At 47.4% G+C, this 17,306-nt stretch overlaps 1 protein-coding gene across 1 annotated transcript; it reads left to right on the forward strand.

The window, feature by feature from the left end:
- Nucleotides 1–10,054: 10,054 nt before the first annotated feature.
- C2H11orf91 (chromosome 2 C11orf91 homolog) lies at nt 10,055–11,935 on the forward strand. Its single transcript, XM_059721383.1, has 2 exons — nt 10,055–10,516; nt 11,660–11,935. Exons 1-2 carry the CDS (start codon nt 10,129–10,131, stop codon nt 11,743–11,745), a joined length of 474 nt encoding a protein of 157 aa, XP_059577366.1. The 5' UTR covers nt 10,055–10,128; the 3' UTR covers nt 11,746–11,935.
- The last annotated feature ends 5,371 nt before the right edge of the window (nt 11,936–17,306 follow it).

Genomic DNA, 17,306 nt, shown 5'->3' on the forward strand with positions numbered 1-17,306 from the left:
CTGCACAGATCAGCAATCACAACTTACTGAATTGAAAGTTATTAATGTAAATAAAACATCACTCTTGTGTGTAATCGCACAGGAAAAATATAAACCTTAAAACTTCTAAAAATTTTACCTGTGTTCATTTTGGTAATACAAAAATATTTGCATTTTCTTTTTGATGCCAATGACATTCATTGTATTTTTTATTTTATTATCTGCTTCAGAAGACACCAAAATAAGAATATGTCTTAAACACAGCAAAAATGATCCGAGACTTTCTGCCATTTAAGTTGAACTCAAGGCATAATTTTTAGCCTAATTAAGTAGTCATATATTAACCTTTGACACCTGTAACTAACTTATTGTGATTAGTATCCAGAAACTCCAGAAAAAGCTAACAATCTGAAAACTGTTATTCTCCTTTTAGAATATCATGGTTTTACTTGCCACCCAGATAAACTGGTTGGCAACAATTACACATGAATCATAGAGAAAGCATGCTGAGATCCCAGAAAGCTTTGAAATCCACGGTATGCCAAATTAAGCAAGATTTCTGACAGGTACCCTATGCACAATGTCTCATTCTGCCTCATATCTGATCTACACTTCTTGTAATAAGTTTACATTTTTGTGTGTTCACAACATATTTATCTGCATATTGACTAAGACAAACAGAAAATAAATTAACTACCTTTAACTTATCACTGGAAAAAGCACACTAGATGGCACTAAAACAACAAGATCCATTGTATTAGCATAAGTACCACATACATTTTGTTGTGTGGATTAAAAAGTGTTTTAGTATTGCTTTTCCAGTCCAAGATACCAGCACACAGCATACAGAATTGAGTACAAGAACAATTTTCTAAATCATATATTTAGGAGAAATGCAAGCAATCTCTTTTAAAGTAAGCATTCCTGTTGTATCTATTCATGGAAAATGAAGACCAGCAAGTGAAAAAATTCATTTATCCCTGCACAGTAGAATAACTATATTATGTTTTCTCTTAAATCATCATCCCAAAAGTTTCCTCATGGTTTTCTCCTACTGTCTTCATATCATCCTCTTTCTTTGTCCCCCCATGACCCCTCCTTTCCCTTAGCTGAAAATCCCACTTCCTCATGTTCCAAAAGAAAGTTCTCAGGTCTCTCCTACAAATATCAAAATGGCCACACACAGACCCACACTGCCACACTGGATCATTTATAAGTTTCATCTTAACTCTATTTTATGGACACTAGCTCATTGTTTTCTATTTGTTATTTTACCAGTGTTTACCACTTAAGTCCTATTTATTACAATGTTGGCTACAAATTTCAACTTGGGATCCATAAAATTCTGGTTTACTAGGCAGATTGAAACACTGTAATGAAGTCAAATCATAAACCTTGGGGCTGGTCCCCTCACACACACACACACACACACACACACACACACACACACACACACACACACACACAGAGTAGCGAGCTACAAATGTTGGGGGGGGGGGCCCCAGAGTCAAGTATACCTATCGCACAAGCGCTGGAGTCTGCCATCGATGGCCAGTCGAAGCTTCTTCCAGCGTGGTGTTATCCTCGAGAAGGGGGTCGCTGGCTGGTCCTTCTGGCTGGAAAGGTCGGGTGCTCATCAAGTTGGAGATCAAGAGGGCGCCCCTGAGGGTCACTTTTCACTGCTTTTTATCTGTCCTTGGCAGACTTCGGTGACTCCCCAGTTTTCAGGTCTGCCCAATCCAGGGGTCATTGACCCTCGTGGGACTTCCCCCTTGGTGGCTACTGGATGGCATCTGTCAGCCCCAGGGGTCACCCGCATGTACGTGCAGGTTTGGGAGTCCGTTGATGAAGTTTGATTAATTTACAGTTGTAATGAATAGGGCTCTGGGAGCAGTCGATCTGGAGATATTCAGTCCCAAAAGTTGGTCCCCGGCGTTGATTAACTCAGACGGGGCTTCTAGCCCTTGAACAGTGAAGTTTAGAGAATTCCCGGTTGCTACATTGTCTTCTATTGATTTCTTCCATTGGTTGATCTGCGGTTTCCGTAGGTGTTAATTACCGTTTGTTACTGAAGCCTGCTACTGTGTTATGTATTCAATCACTGATTCACTCACTCTTTCAGGGGCCCGCTTGATACAGGGAAGCCGGGGTTTGATTCCTGCCCTTGTTAACATTGTTATAGTGTATAACTTACTTCTAAAACTAAAATACATTTAGTTAAAAGGTGAAGAGTATAAAATATAAGCTATAAGAGTAATGCCATAGCACACGAATAGATAAAAATACCAAAATACACAGGGAGATACAAAATGCACACATACAAACTTTAAAACACAATTTCTTATCTTATAGTGAAAGAAAGAAGAAGGAAGAAAAGTTATTAGAGGAGAAACATATCCAAAGAGGGGAAAGCATATGCAGGCAAGAGGAAAAGGGGGCTTTCTGCTACAACAATAAACCTTACAAGATGTTTTCGTTTTAAATGTAAAGGTCACTCATTTTAATTATCAACATTTATTTAATGCTCATTTTTTCTACTAAATTAGTACAGTAAAAGTTGCGTTATTTGGCATCTTACAAGCTGGCATGCTCTACTAACCAGCATGCCAGCTTGTAAGATAAAGTGAGACCGGAAGTGCCCACCACAGCACTTCCGGTTTCTCCAAGCTCCCATGACTGGGGGCAAAGTAGCCTGCACTGCCGAGACCCCATGGCCCAGGGGCATTACAGGCTGCGCAGGGCCCACCTCCCTGTCCCATGGGAACTGCAGGGCCTGCGGGACGAGCAGCGATGTGGTGGGAGGGACAGCAATGCCGCGGGAGGGGCAAAGGAACACCCCAGATGCAGCGAGAGAAGTGGCGGCCAGGGCCGCTCAATTAACTGGCATATTTTGTTATCTGGCATCCCGCATTCCCAGGGGATACCGGATAACAGAGTTTTTACTGTAATATAACACCACCAGTACTAAACCAGTACCAGTACTAGCACAGGTAATTTCTACATTCAGATTGCTGAAAAACCACAGTAAGTCATAAACAGGGATCCCGGTTTTCTGTTTCCCACGGAAAAAAAAAAAGAGAAAACCATGGATTTCCCAACTTTATGAATTTTCCCTTTTAGCAGAGATACCTGTGCATTTCCCATTCTTGCAAACAGCTCTGCAGGTGGGCAGAGTTCCAGCCTGCAAGAGCTGTTTGCAAACAGGACAGAAAACCCCCAACCCTGTCTGGAGGGGGAGGGAGAGGGGTAAAGCACGAGGCCTGAGGCTCTCACTCACCCAAGGCTTGTTGGTTCCTGAAGCCTAAGGTAAGTGGGGCTTACAGGGGGCTGGGGGGTTACAGATCATTGCTGGGGGGCACCAGCAGGGCTGGGGGGCCCCTGGGTGGCAGGTGTGGGTGCGGACAACTGCCAAGGCTGGGGGAACAGCCAGCAGGGCAGTGGGGTAAAGCATAGGTATGTGGCTGGGGGCTGAGGGAGAGGGGAAGTGTTGGGGGAGGCCCCACATGGACTGCCTGCCAGTGGTGTGTGGACCAGGAGCAGCACGCTATCGGCCTGAGCAGGCTCCGCGCTTCCCTGTGCAGCTTCCCTGAAGGGCCGATGGCGCGCCTCTCTGCGTCCAAGCACCACCAGCCAGGCAGGCACTCTGTGTCTTTTTCCAACACCTCCCCACTCCCTCAGCCCCAAGCCAGCTTCCCGCAGGAGTGCCTAGCAAGTGGCACACGGACCCAGATCGGCATGCTATTGGCCCTTCACGGAAGCCACACAAAGAAGCACGAAACCCACTTGAGGCGCTAGTGCACAGCTCCCAGTCCATGCGCTGCAGGGCAGGCTAGGCCAAGTTAGCTTCGCGCCTCCATGTGCAGCTTCCTGCAGGAGTATAGGAAGCAACACAAGGAAGCACAAAGCCTGCTTGGCCAATAGCACACAGCTCCCAGTCCACACACCGCGGGCCAGCTTGTCTGGGGCTTGGCGGTGGGGCCAGTTCCCTTCCTCAGCCCACACTCCTTTGGGTGGGCAGGGGGGACCCGCACCCCTGAGATCTGTGCACGGGGTGGGGGCAGGATGGGTGCACACTCATGCCCCTGACCATGCTGTCCTCCCCTGGGGCCTCCACAGCAGTGTGTGTGACCCAGCGTACCAGTGTAGACTGTGGCCATGCAGGAAAGCTGCTTGCCTCTGCGAGCTGCAAGCTGCCTTGGCCACACTTCCACTGCAGGGGGCGCAACAAGGGGCACAACCCTGTGCTGCTGCCCGCACTGCCTCCAAGCACACAGGGGAAGTGTGGCCAGGGCAGTGCACAGCTTGCAGAGGCAAGCAGCTTTCCTGCGCAGCCCCGCTCTGCCCTGCCAGGCTAGGTTACAAATGCTGCGCTGCAGAGGCCCCAAGTGAGGGCAGCGGGACAGAAAGCATGAGCCTGCAGTGCACATCCGCCCTGCTCTCACCCCACACACAGATCTGGGGGGCAAGGGGCCCCCCAGCCCCTAGATTCATAGATGTTAGGGTCAGAAGGGACCTCAATAGATCATCGAGTCTGACCCCCTGCATAAGCAGGAAAGAGTGCTGGGTCTAGATGATCCCAGCTAGATACTCATCTAACCTCCTCTTGAAGACCCCCAGGGTAGGGGAGAGCACCACCTCTCTTGGGAGCCCGTTCCAGACCCTGGCCACTCGAACTGTGAAGAAGTTCTTCCTAATGTCCAATCTAAATCTGCTCTCTGCTAGCTTGTGGCCATTGTTTCTTGTGACCCCCGGGGGCGCCTTGGTGAATAAATACTCACCAATTCCCTTCTGTGCCCCCCTGATGAACTTATAGGCAGCCACAAGGTCGCCTCTCAACCTTCTCTTGCGGAGGCTGAAAAGGTCCAGTTTCTCTAGTCTCTCCTCGTAGGGCTTGGTCTGCAGGCCCTTGACCATACGAGTGGCCCTTCTCTGGACCCTCTCCAGGTTATCCGCATCCTTCTTGAAGTGTGGCGCCCAGAATTGCACGCAGTACTCCAACTGCGGTCTGACCAGCGCCCTATAGAGGGGAAGTATCACCTCCCTGGACCTATTCATCATGCATCTGCTGATGCACGATAAAGTGCCATTGGCTTTTCTGATGGCTTCGTCACACTGCCGGCTCATGTTCATCTTGGAGTCCACTAGGACTCCTAGGAGTGTACGCTGCAGCCAGGAGCCAGCCCCACCCCTGCCCAACCCCACAGCAGGCAGGCAACAGAGAAGCCAGCTCCATGTTCCTTCTGCTGCAGCAGCCACTGCCTTCTATTGAGGGCAGAGAGCTGTGGACCTGGGTCCCTGGCCCCATAGCTCTGACAGCTGGAGGCCCCCTCTGGCAGGGCTGGGGGTGGTGGGCAAGGGTCATGAGCAGGGCTGGGGGGGCTGTTGTGAGAGGAATGAGGGGCACCAGTAGGGCTGGGGAGCTGCTGTGGGGAGAGCAGGGCATGAGCAGGGCTGCAGGGAGGAGCCTTTAATTTTAATAATGGATTTGGGGGTTTTAATCAGAGAATTTGCAATTTTTTAATCAGGGAAACCCAGGATCATAAATGCCTCAGAAAGTGTCTACCTTTGTTTACAACTGATCATCTGAAGGTGCAAAGCACTGACAGTTTTGTAAGAGTAAAAGTAGGGGTGTAAAAAGTAGGGGTGCACCGATCATTTTTTTGGCTGATACCAATGGCCAATTTTTAACGAGCCATATCGGCCAATACCAATCAGATGGCCAATATGTAGCCCAGCAGCTTGAACAGCAGCATCCAGCTGGTAAATCTGTTGTGGGAATAGGGGCAAGTGAGGGTAGATTGAGGCCCCCACGCTGAGAGAGGGAGTGGGGCTGGCACTGAGGCAGGCACTGCCCAGCCAGGGTGGGACAGAGTGTGGAACAGAGCCCCAGCTCATCCTGGGGGCACAGGAAGGGGGATGGGGGTGGCCCCCGTTCCTACATGCACTCCAGGAGGGCACAGGGGGGTGGGCATGCCCCCAGATTTGTGCACAGGGCAAGGGTGGGCTGCCACTGCAGGCTGGGGCCAGTAGGGCAGTGCCAGGCTCAGGCTCTTCCCGGAGGGCGAGCTGGGTCATGCTACCCTTCAGGCAGGAGGCAGCAGCGCTGGGAGGGAGGCTAAGGTCAATTCTGGGGTGGCTGTAGACCCACTCCCCATAGCCCTCCTCCAGCACCACCAACACCTGCCCTGAGCACAGCCTGGCCCAGCCCCTCACCAGGAAGAGCCCAAAGCCACACCCAGTTCCAGCTCAAAGTGCATGCAGATCCACAGGGCACACGTCCCCACATGCCATCCCAGGATGCATGCAGCAGTGGAAGCCACTCCCAACCCCATGCCCCCTGGGCAAGCTGCAGCTCTGTCCCATGCCCCGCCCATCCCAGGCCAGCTGCACGCAGCATTTATCAGCAACATTATCAGCCACATCAGCCAAAAGCAGCCGATAATGTTAATTTTCCTTTTATCGGTACCATTACAATACGGACTGATGCATCAGCGCACTTCTAGTAAAGAGGGATTTTTAGAAGTTACTTACACCCAATCTCTTACCCCCAGTGGTTTGGATGCGAGTAAAAATTAAAAGAAGATGGGAGTAAAATTAAAATGAACTTGCATCCTGCTTTGTTTTGTGCATATCCACTGGAGAGAAAGACCAGCTTATTACAGTAAAGGTAAATGAGCACTGCCCCCCCTCCCCCGCAACACGGTAAAGTGGGGATCACTTTGAATTCTAGGGTTACATATCTTTGTCCTCAAAGTATCACCCTATAACAGGGTGGTCTGTCCCTTTAAAAAGGAGCAGCCAATCGTGTTAAGGACATTCAGCTGTGGGGCATTCTGCTGACCAGGGAGTGTCCAACTGGGACCTCTAAAAAAGCTCCAGAAGAGAAACCAAAACAAAAAAAGTATCTCTTCTCCTAACATCCAGAAAGGACGTATTCTTTTTTATTTCATTTGTTTCACTGGAGACTGAGACTTGCTGTGTGGGGAAGCTACCTAAAGGACTAATAATGTGGCTACCTCTCCTGCAAAAGGCAGGAAAATAAACAACCCACTTTAACATGCTTGTGAAAATTTCCAGATTAACAACCTTGGACGGTGAAGCCCTTTATTTAGCTATAGAACAGGTACAGTACCAGGGTCAGCTTCCCTATGCTGTCCAGGGAAAAATCATCCAATTTAGCTAGGAAGGCAAACCTCTTGAAGAAAGGTGATGAAGGTTTTATGTCTACTCATTGTTTATCTCCTCTATTAAAGTTAGCTGCACTGGATGGCCTGTGCTACCTAACATATATAGATATTGAAGGTCATTTATTATGGGTAATTGTCTACTCTGACTTTCCAAATGTAAAATAATTAGAATATCTGCTGGTTCCATCTCTTCTAGCACAATACATTTCATGCACAAGAACGGGAGAGGGAAACTATCCAAGCTAAGCTACCTTCAGCCTAGTTTGGCCTACCCAGTTTTCAAATTTTAAACGCCAAGAGTGTGATGTGGATTGTATGCAAAATTCCTTCCCTAAAAATCCAATTTGCATACAGGTGACATTTTTATACTGCTAAATCACTAAAATGTTAGAATAAAAGCCCTGCAGTGAAAAAGCTGCACTTGAAGCCATCACTGCAATTCTGCTGAAGAAAAAACTAAAAAAAAAATTTAAGGAATGAACTTTTAGATCAAATTGTTGTGTTGGAAAACATGATTCATGAGAATTGGACCCTAAGTCCACAAGACTTAGAATTCATAATGTAGAGAAGAAATTGTTGGCTTTTGTCACTGATAACAATTCACAACCACTACATGTCTTTCTACTGATATTACCATTCGATGCCAATTGCCATAGCAGTTCCTGAGCTATTCATACTTGCCAACTAGGAAACAGGCTAAAACTGAACACTCTTTTCATGTAAATCACTGACGAATCATTGGCTGGAAGTGACTTTTAGTCAAGACTAATATGTATTGGATTGAAAATATAGATTTAAGAGACTTTGCATCTTATTACCTAATTTCTGATCCAGTCAGTAATCACTTAATATCACGTTTTTAGTATGTGCTCACTTCCTAAAGAATGCTAGCGTTTATTCTTCCCCACTAAATATAAAATATGCATATGTAAATATATTACTATAACTATTACAGTATGTAAATATTATTTTACTAATGTAGACACCTTGCACACAGCACAACAAATATGGTAAGAATTTTGTTTGAGTAACAGACTTACTAAATATGATGCACTTGAAAATAAATTATTGCTTGACCCCAGCCTTTACCTTGCAGTTTCTCCTGTAAGCGAGAAAAATTAACCACTAGGCCTTTGGGTGCCTATGTGATAAGCATCAGGCAAATAAACTGCTGATTTGCTTAGGAAGTTAAAGCTAATCACAAAGTATTCATGATGCATGAGTTTTAGCAGAATGTAAACAACAACAGGAGGTTTTTGTCCTAAAATGTTTTATCTTTGATTACTGTAAGCAGCTGTTATAACATTATTTGTGAAGCAATTTGAACATAAGCTTCCCAGGCAAGGGCAGAGAAGTCCCCCACTGCGAAAATCTGCTGGAGAGAAAATAAATCAGGAGGGAAAAGCAAGGCAAAAATGGCAATAAGGAGAGGACAGAAATCCAAGTGTGAAACCACTGAGCTTCCAATTTGAGGGGTGGTAAGGGGGGGGGGGGGGGCAAGGCTGCTAACTAATAATTAGGAGTGCTGATTGTCCACTATTAACATCTAAATATGCCTAGTTTGATACTATTAACATCTATGCTGATGCCTAGTTTGATACAAGGCCAACGCCATCAAGAAACCATTAGGAGTTATCATCCCGTAGAAGGACCTACGGAATTCAACGCCCATCATATTCAAAGGCCTTGTTATTTATTCTTAATATTCAGAAGAATGAATCCAATACATTAAAAAAATAGCAACCATGGCATTACTGGCCTGAAGGATGAATATAATAAGATACGAAATCTTGTTCCTAGCCAAATACAACAACAGTCATTTCATTTCTTTATTTTAAGCAACTTCTAGTAAAGGCAGGCACAACTAGCGAGGATCCAAAGAGCAAGAGGCTGAGACATAATTATAATTTTCAGTGCATCAAGACCACTTCAAAGAGCACTTTCACCTGGTAACTAGGGTTTCCTCGACTACTAAAAAAAGATAAATACCTTTTAACCATCTCGCTCAGCAATTTTCAACCTGTTCAGACTCAAAGGCCCCCTTAGAAAGTGCAGTTTTCACTTGTGTTTTCACCACAGCTAAATGAACAGAGCAATTCCTCTGTAGCAAAGAACGGAAAAAAACCCACAGCAGGGCAGAGTGGTTTGAACACTGCTGATGCCTAGTTGGTCTCTGGGTTTATCTTGTGTGTCTGGTACACTTCACAAGGCTAATCTTGTTGGGTATTCAGTGGCACCCCTAAAAGGATCTCCAGGCACCCCTGGGTACTGTGACACCCTGCTTGAGAACTGCTACTCTAAAGCCCCCAAAGCATGCCTCTCTCCAGCAAGCGCTTGCCTGGCATTGCCAACACACCCAGGAAGGCCAAGGGAGTATCTTGGCCATTGGCAATGCCTAGGAGGTGCACAACCTGCAAACACTACTGCCAATGCTGCCTGTGGGTAGTTGCCACGCCCCTCCCCCTTGCCACTGCCATCTGTGGCGGGTCCCCAATCACTGCTGGCTACCCCCGCTGGTGTGTCTGCAGCTCACCACCCTGTGCCAACACTGCTGTGGCTGCCTGCAGGAGCTCGCCACTACCATGCTCCCACCACCCGAGGGAGCTTGCTATGCCCTCCCAGCCTCCGGGGGCACGCAGGGTTCATGATCTTGGCTTCAGTGCTCCCTCACCCCCAGGCAAGACTCTGCCCCCCCAAGGAATCCCAGGTCTTACCGTTTCTTGCCAACACAAGGGGGCACTTACCCAACATGGCTCAAGAACCCCCAGCCAAGCCCAGGCCCCCCACACGGATACTCCCCAACTCTGGTCCACTGCGCTTCGACAGCCAACATGGCGCCGGCTTCCCCAGCCCAGTCCACGCGCACGCATGCGCAGAGGCTCCGGCCGCCAGGGAGGGCGGGGAGAGCTCCCCGCGGCGTTCCGCGGTCGCCCTGGCAGCGGCGGTTGGCGGCCGTGCCGCCATGAGCCAGCAGCGCCCGCCGCAGCCGCTCTACTTCCCTTCCCTATACGACCGCGCTGCGCCCAGCGCCCCCGCAGCCGACTGCGGCCTGTGGGGCAAGCTCTTTGTACCCCTGCGCAGGGCCGCCGCTCGCGGGCCCCCGCGGGCCCCGCCCGGCCTGGGAGGAGCGCCCCCGCCGGCAGCCGCGCGCAGCGGGGGCGCGGGGCCGCAGTGGCCGGCCGGGCTAGCGCCGCTGCCTTACGAGCCGCTTCGCTTCTTCTGCCCCGCGGCCCGGGAACGGGAGGGGGTGCCGACCCCGCAGCCCGACGGTGACACGTGCGAGCTGGGCATCCGCCTCAAGGAGCTGGAGCTACTGGCGCTCACCGGCGACGCCACCGCCTCGCCCTCGTGTGCGTGCGCCCCCGCCCTTCTCCCACCCACCCCAGTCTCAGGTGCCTCGGCTCCCCCCTGGCGCGAAGCCGCTGAGCCGCCTCGCGCCCCGGCTCGCAGCTCATTGGCTGCCCCGAGCGACACTGCCCGCCCATTGGGTGCCCGTGGGGGGGGGGCAGCAATGCTGCCGTGAGGTTTCCAGCCCGCGCGCGCGTTGCCACGGCAACACTGGAAGACACCCCCCCACCCCAACACCGCCTCCGTCCACCTCAGCACCTCGCCCCGCCGGTTCTGACAGCTCCCGGGGACAGTGTGAGGGGGGAAGCCAAGTCACCGCAACCCCGCGTGATTCACACGGGAATCCACCCAGGGAAAAACATTCTGCCTGGTGGGGTCTTTCCGAGCTCCTGCCAACAGAAGTTTCCCTCTTTTTCCCCCCATAGTGTAAAAAAGGAGTGAAAGCCAAGAGCCAGCCTTTTCTGGTAGGAGCAGAGGCACCCTTGGGGGCCTTGGGTTCAACAACCAGGAGTGCCTATGATAAGGCTGAGGACTGTGGCAGTACAATTTATCTAGTGCAGCCCACTGTTGAAACCAGCACGGGTCCTTGGCAACCTGGACTTGCTGGGGGCCAGCCTTATACACAAAATGAGTTTGGCATTTTCATTTCAGTGCCGGGTGAACCCGTGGCCAGGTGAAGGGAATAAGAAAGTCATCCGACTGGTAACCCGTGTGGGCAGCTTCAAAAGCAAAGTGAACCTCTGAAGAGAAAGGACAAATCCCATCCCTTTTCTCCAAGCCAAATCATAGTGGCAGCAGTGTAGCTTTAAGTTGCAGGGGGAAAAAATTAAAAGAAAGTTTAAATCAATGTGGTAGGAGACTTCTAAGCATTAAAATCTGAACCTTTAATACAATTATTTTAAATTCAAATCGATGCATTTTTGTTGCCATAATTTTCCCAAAAGGTTCCCAACACCTTTTCCCACCTGTTTTCAATTGTCTTTAGAGATGTTAGTTCATGGAATGTTCCTGAAACAAGAAATTTGTTGAGATAGTCATGGTTTAGTTAAGTTTCAGACAAAATTTGAGCTCCTTGTCCAAAATCTTTCACATTTACATGTTTCAATATGAATGGCAAATTAATGTTAGGTCTCATCTCTTTTTAGATATGCTTCTGAAAGCAATAAAAGAGGAAAAGATGCAAGGCATAAAGACAAGGCAGAATCTGAAGAAACAGACATCTACATCATGAGAATTATTACCAATGTTTCATCGTTATGTGACTTCACAGCATTAATGGAGTCTCCCCCATTATATCTTATTTTATCGACTATCTGCTGTTCTATTATAGTGCCAAGTCAGATATTTAGAATAGTATCTTGGCTTTTATTATTTTATTTGTCCAGTGCTACCAATCTGAAATACATGTATTTTAAACTATTGTATGTACTACTGGACAGGTGCATTAATATTAATAGATTAATAGATGTATTCATATGAATTGTATTTAATTGCAAGTAGCAGGAAAGGGGCAGAGCAAAATGTTGCCTTTCCAAGATTTCAGGTTGAGTGTGATTTTTTTATCACATTCATACAGGTTTTCATAGTTGACAAGGTGCATTACTGAAGAAAAAGGGGCATGGATATAATCAGGAAGTAATCAGAATTCTAGTACCGCTGGAGGCAGGACACAAGTCCAGTGCCTGATTCAGCAGGGTAAATGGTAGGACCTTATGTTTAAGAAAGCACCAATTTCTAAAACACCCCATAGTTGCACAACACACACACTGGGTGCACTACATGTGCCATTAAAGTGACACGATAAACTCCAGCACAAACTCAGTTACTCCCAGGCACAGCATCTGCATGTATGCCCAGGACCACAGCAGTATGAGCCAGGATAGAGCAGGCCTGGGCTGGCAGCAGGCCCGAGAGGGGTCAGACTCAGGCTCTGGGTGACAGTGTCAGGCAGTGGAGGGGCTGGCACAAGAGTGCCGAAACTGTGGAACCATAGGGCTGATCTCTCCTTCTCCCCTCACTTCCCCCCACCCCGTTACCAGATTTGCCCGTTACTTTAGTGTGTTCTCATTTAAGGGATATATTTCTAGGGTCTTGGTAATTCTGTCAGTGTGCTGCTTGTGTTACTTGTGTTTCTATACGGAGCTGTATATCCCCCTTCTGCAAGTCCTCACCCCCAATGGAGCCATCCTGCAGGACTCAGTCTCAATGGGGCTGGGTTCCTCCAGTCACCAAATCAGTCATACACACAAACACACAGATTAACGTGACGTGCCTGACCCGGCCGGGTTGATCAGCATGGACAGGCTGACACCCTCATATGCCAGGAATCAGTTCATCAGAGCAACAATAAACTGCAGTCAGACACAAGCACCCAGGTAAACAGAATCCCTCTGAATCCGGCTGGGTGTCCAGCTGACACCCTCATAGGCCAGCATTCAGTTCATAAGGGCACGTCTGAGTCAAACTGGGTCAATCAGCCTGTACAAGCTGATCCCCTTATGTGTTTCATACTCAGCACGTCCCAATCTTTGGCCTCTTGATGAGCAGACCCCACAGCATTTTTGGGCTTTACAGGGATCTTTAGCTTAGGTAAAAGAAGCGTTGCTGGAGAGCACGTGAGGAAGAAGTAGAGAAGGAAAAACGTACCCAGTTACTACCAGTTTGACTATAAAAGTTATTTATTGCTAAACAACAATATTCATATACATATATTTAAGTATATGAAATATATAATGGTACTAATAGTAATAGACACGCAAAGGAAAAACAAAAACAAGCAATTACAATACTACCCTGGTTTCACTAAGTATTTGGGGAAACTTAGCTCAAGCTTAACTAGTACAGTTCAGGTTCAGAAATTTATGCCTAGAGAGAAAAGAGAGAGAGAGAGAGAGCGCTGAGATTTCACCAGTCCAAGGCACTTGGATCTCAAAGCTGACAGGTAAAGTTCCTAGCACAATCCTTGAAGGGAGACGATATGTTCTTCCAGCGTCCTGAGAACAACAGCGGGTGGTGTCAATACACACACTGCTGCTTTTTTTACAGATTTTTATATCCTCAGGTCAGCTTTTTCAAAGTATTCTCAATAGTGTAAATCATTGTCTTTTCTCTTGACAAGGGGTTATCTGGTTTGGAACATCTTAAGAAATTGATTGATAATCAGGAAACACATAAGGTTAGGGAGTACCCAGACGTTTGGGAGCCAGCTTGAAATTCATATGGATAGCAGATATACTGATGGGATATCTCATGGTTTCTTCAGAAACAATAGATAGCTTGCAGCATTGGGGTTTTGGATTTTTACTTGTTGTGAACAAGCCTCAGCTTAGCATGACTTTTCCAGATCTTACTATAGTCTTTTAACAGACTTAAGGCAATTATTGTAGTGTTTATAACCTTTGGGCAGGAGGACTTCCACCAGTCATCCCAGGAAAAGTATGACAACACCTGTGGTCAGGGCTCCAACGGGCTGGATGCTGTGATGAACCCTTAACCATTGTTCAAATGTTGCCCATACCCGCTCTGACTCGGTCTCTTGCCTCAGCATTCCCTAACCTGGCAACTGAGTTGTAGTCAATCAAGTTTAAATAGGCCTCTCATAGCGGGACCGGGGAATGTTCGGCCCGAGATACCTATTAAACTTAGAGGGGGGTGCATGTGTGTGTGTGTGTGTGTGTGTGTGTGTGTGTGTGTGTGTGTGTGTGTGTGTGTGTGTGTGTGTCTCTCGGGGGGGGGGGGGGGAAGGGGGAGGTCCTTTGTAAATCCAGATTAGAACTGGTCTGAGAAATACTGAGCTGGGTGTGTGTAAGTGTGGGTTGCTTAGCATTTGGAGCACAGATTCCCCATCACGCAGTGACTAGTTTCTGCTTCAGGCTTTCTGTTCTCCATCCCTCATGTAAATGAATGGTCATCTGGTTCCATCTCGGATGCAAATAAGACCTAGGGCAGTTGTTTCACTCTTGTCACCCTTATCTGGAGGGTCTTAGGTGGGTCTATCACTGCATCTTAATCAGTTTCATTTAGGTAGAGGAGGAGAGGGAGGGGGAATTCTTTGCGAGTCAGACAGACTGCATCCTGTGCCAGGGTTCCCAAGAACACACAGCTGAGACGTAACGACCCCCCTTGCCGAGCATGCTGCCAGCCCAGAGCTGCTCCACCCTGGATCAAACTCCTGCAGTCCACCATCCACACAAGCATTTCTGTGCAGTAAGTGATTCCACTGTAAAATTGTACTATCCCCAACAGCAGAATCTTGCAGCTGAGTTAATTAACTCATTGCACCCTAATACCAGCGTTATGTGTAGACAGTGACACTTTACTGCATAGCTAATTAGTCAACTCCACAGTAAAGCACATGTATAGATGCGCCTACTGAGGTTAAGAATATCCCTTCCCAATGTACAGCATTATAAAGCACTTTTTCCCTAAAAATATCACTGCCATGAACCCATAGCTTCTCCAACTCCCACATTCCATAAGGAATACAAGCTATAAATGGATGGAGGCACCCACTGGGGGAAAACTGCACCCAGTTTGCCAATAGTTACCACCCTAAAGCCCAGTAACTTCTATATGGATATAATGATACTAAATATCTGTCACTTCTTTCATAAAAGGATTGGATTGTGTTAGTACTTTCAGTATTGTATTGCAATGTTCTATACTCGGAATACATTCTTCATAGGGTGCAGGCACCACACATTTACACCTTTGGCAAAAAACACTGATTGTATACAACAAGGTATAATATGCCGAGATCTAGAGTGGACAGATGACCATCTTATGCTAAAGCTTTTAGACTGCTTGTATACTTGGGGAGGGATTGGGGGGTGGCAACTGAAGGGAGGAGGCAGGTAATAGTTTGCCCCGTAGGAAAGTCGGTTGAAATGAACCATAGCTGCAGGTACAGGGGTACCAGGGCGTAACTTCCATAAGTATGTAGGTATTAAAGCTTTTTCAAGATGTAACTTTACATGGGAATACAGTGACTTACACAAGCAAAAAACTATGTTACATGTCCACTCTACTTTTACACCAGTATAAAGATGATTATATTGGGCACGTCTACACATGCAATTAGTACACATGAATAAGTTCCAGAGCTTATTGCTCCAGAGGTTTTTGCTCCCAGGCATGCCATTTGAATGTGCAGCTGGGAGCACTTAACTGCAGAGCAGTCAGCTCTGGAATTTATTCATGCACAACATGTGCAGCCCAGTCAGAGCAGTCCCAGCTGGCAGGGGTCTCCTGGGGTCAGCCTGCCAGCATGGGGTTGCTCCAACTGGGCTTAGTGTTCTGCAGAGGGGCTGGCTGGGGCCCAAGGGTGCTTCAGTGCAGGGCTAGCCAGCAGCAAGCTAGCCCCTGAACTGCAGCACCAGTGTGCCCCAACCAGCCTGGTGAGTGTCTACATGTGCACCGTTGCACACAAAAAAATTCCACAGCAGGGTAGTACTTGCATTTGCAAGTACTACCCTGCTGCAGAGCTTATTAGTTTCCTGTACCCTAATAGGGTTGCATGTGTAGATGCCAAGACATTTACTGCAGAGCTAATTAGTCAGCTTCGCAGTAAAAGTCTTGCGTAGACATGCTCACTGATGCAAACATAATGTGTACCCATATCTTTAGTGTAAGAATAAAGCCATCCATGATGAAAATAGATAGAAAATGGATCTGTAACTGTTGCTTTGTTTGCTGGTCTGACTGCTTTAATTCAACCATATGGGAACAGATTTGAGTGAATTAAGCATGTTTAGTCTGGGGAGAAAAGAAATTAAAGGGAGAGATGATATTTTTGAAATATTTGAAGAACTGTTCCTTGCCATAAGGAACAAACAGCAGGCAATCTAGACATATTTAGAAACCAGCAGTGTATGATTTCTGGTATGAAACAAAATTGCTTTTTGTTACTATGATGTAGGTCCACAAGATGGCAGTATGAAACAATAATTTAACTTTGCCACGGCTCAAAACTTTGTAGTAAGTGGCTACTTTAAACAAAATTTAAATCTTGAACAAATACCTGGTTGCAAAACATTGCGGTACAATGTGAATCTAAAACACTGTTGCTTGTTATAGTGGCATTTGTTTACTCTTACTTCTTTCCCTTTCTCTTTCAGGAAATATTCTGTTGAGTCCTCAGATATCTTATAATCAAAACTATTTCATAGACTGTCACTTCCACTGATGACTTCCTTTTCTGGAATAATCCTGGGGTGAGTAGAGAGAGCACAGGATCTGGCACCATAGGCATCAACTCCATGGGTGCTCCAGGACTCAAGCACCCAGCAAAAAGAAATATATTGGGTGCTCATCACCCACAGAGCTGCTTACAGAGATATATATATATTTTTAAAGCACTTTACCAGAAGAAGCTGCACTGACTTCAACCCGGCTCTGTAGCGTCTTTAGACATCAGGTGCTTCAGCGGAGCTTTTTTGCACTTTTAGCTTAAGATGATTCAATCAGCTATTAGATAAAAGTGCCAAAAAAGCCCCATTAAAGTACCCAATCTTTACAGATGCTGCAGAACTGGGTAGAAGTAATGTGCTGCCTCTTCTGGGTATGCACAGAGCTTGGCATGGGAACACACCAAAATAAAAGCAAAGAGCTGGGGGGGGGGGGGGGTTGTTTTTTATGCCTGTAAGCACTCACCGGCAAAAAGTCAGCATGCGACAGGCTTGTGGCCAGCACTCTTGCCCAGTGTCACAGGTGTGCCTTGCACTCCTGGGCCACATCACACCTGATCCTCTTGCCCGCCATGACTTGCTGTTCCAAAGATGACCTTGTACTCAC

Source organism: Alligator mississippiensis, chromosome 2 (genome assembly GCF_030867095.1).
Source record: "Alligator mississippiensis isolate rAllMis1 chromosome 2, rAllMis1, whole genome shotgun sequence".
NCBI classification, from domain to species: Eukaryota; Metazoa; Chordata; order Crocodylia; family Alligatoridae; genus Alligator; species Alligator mississippiensis.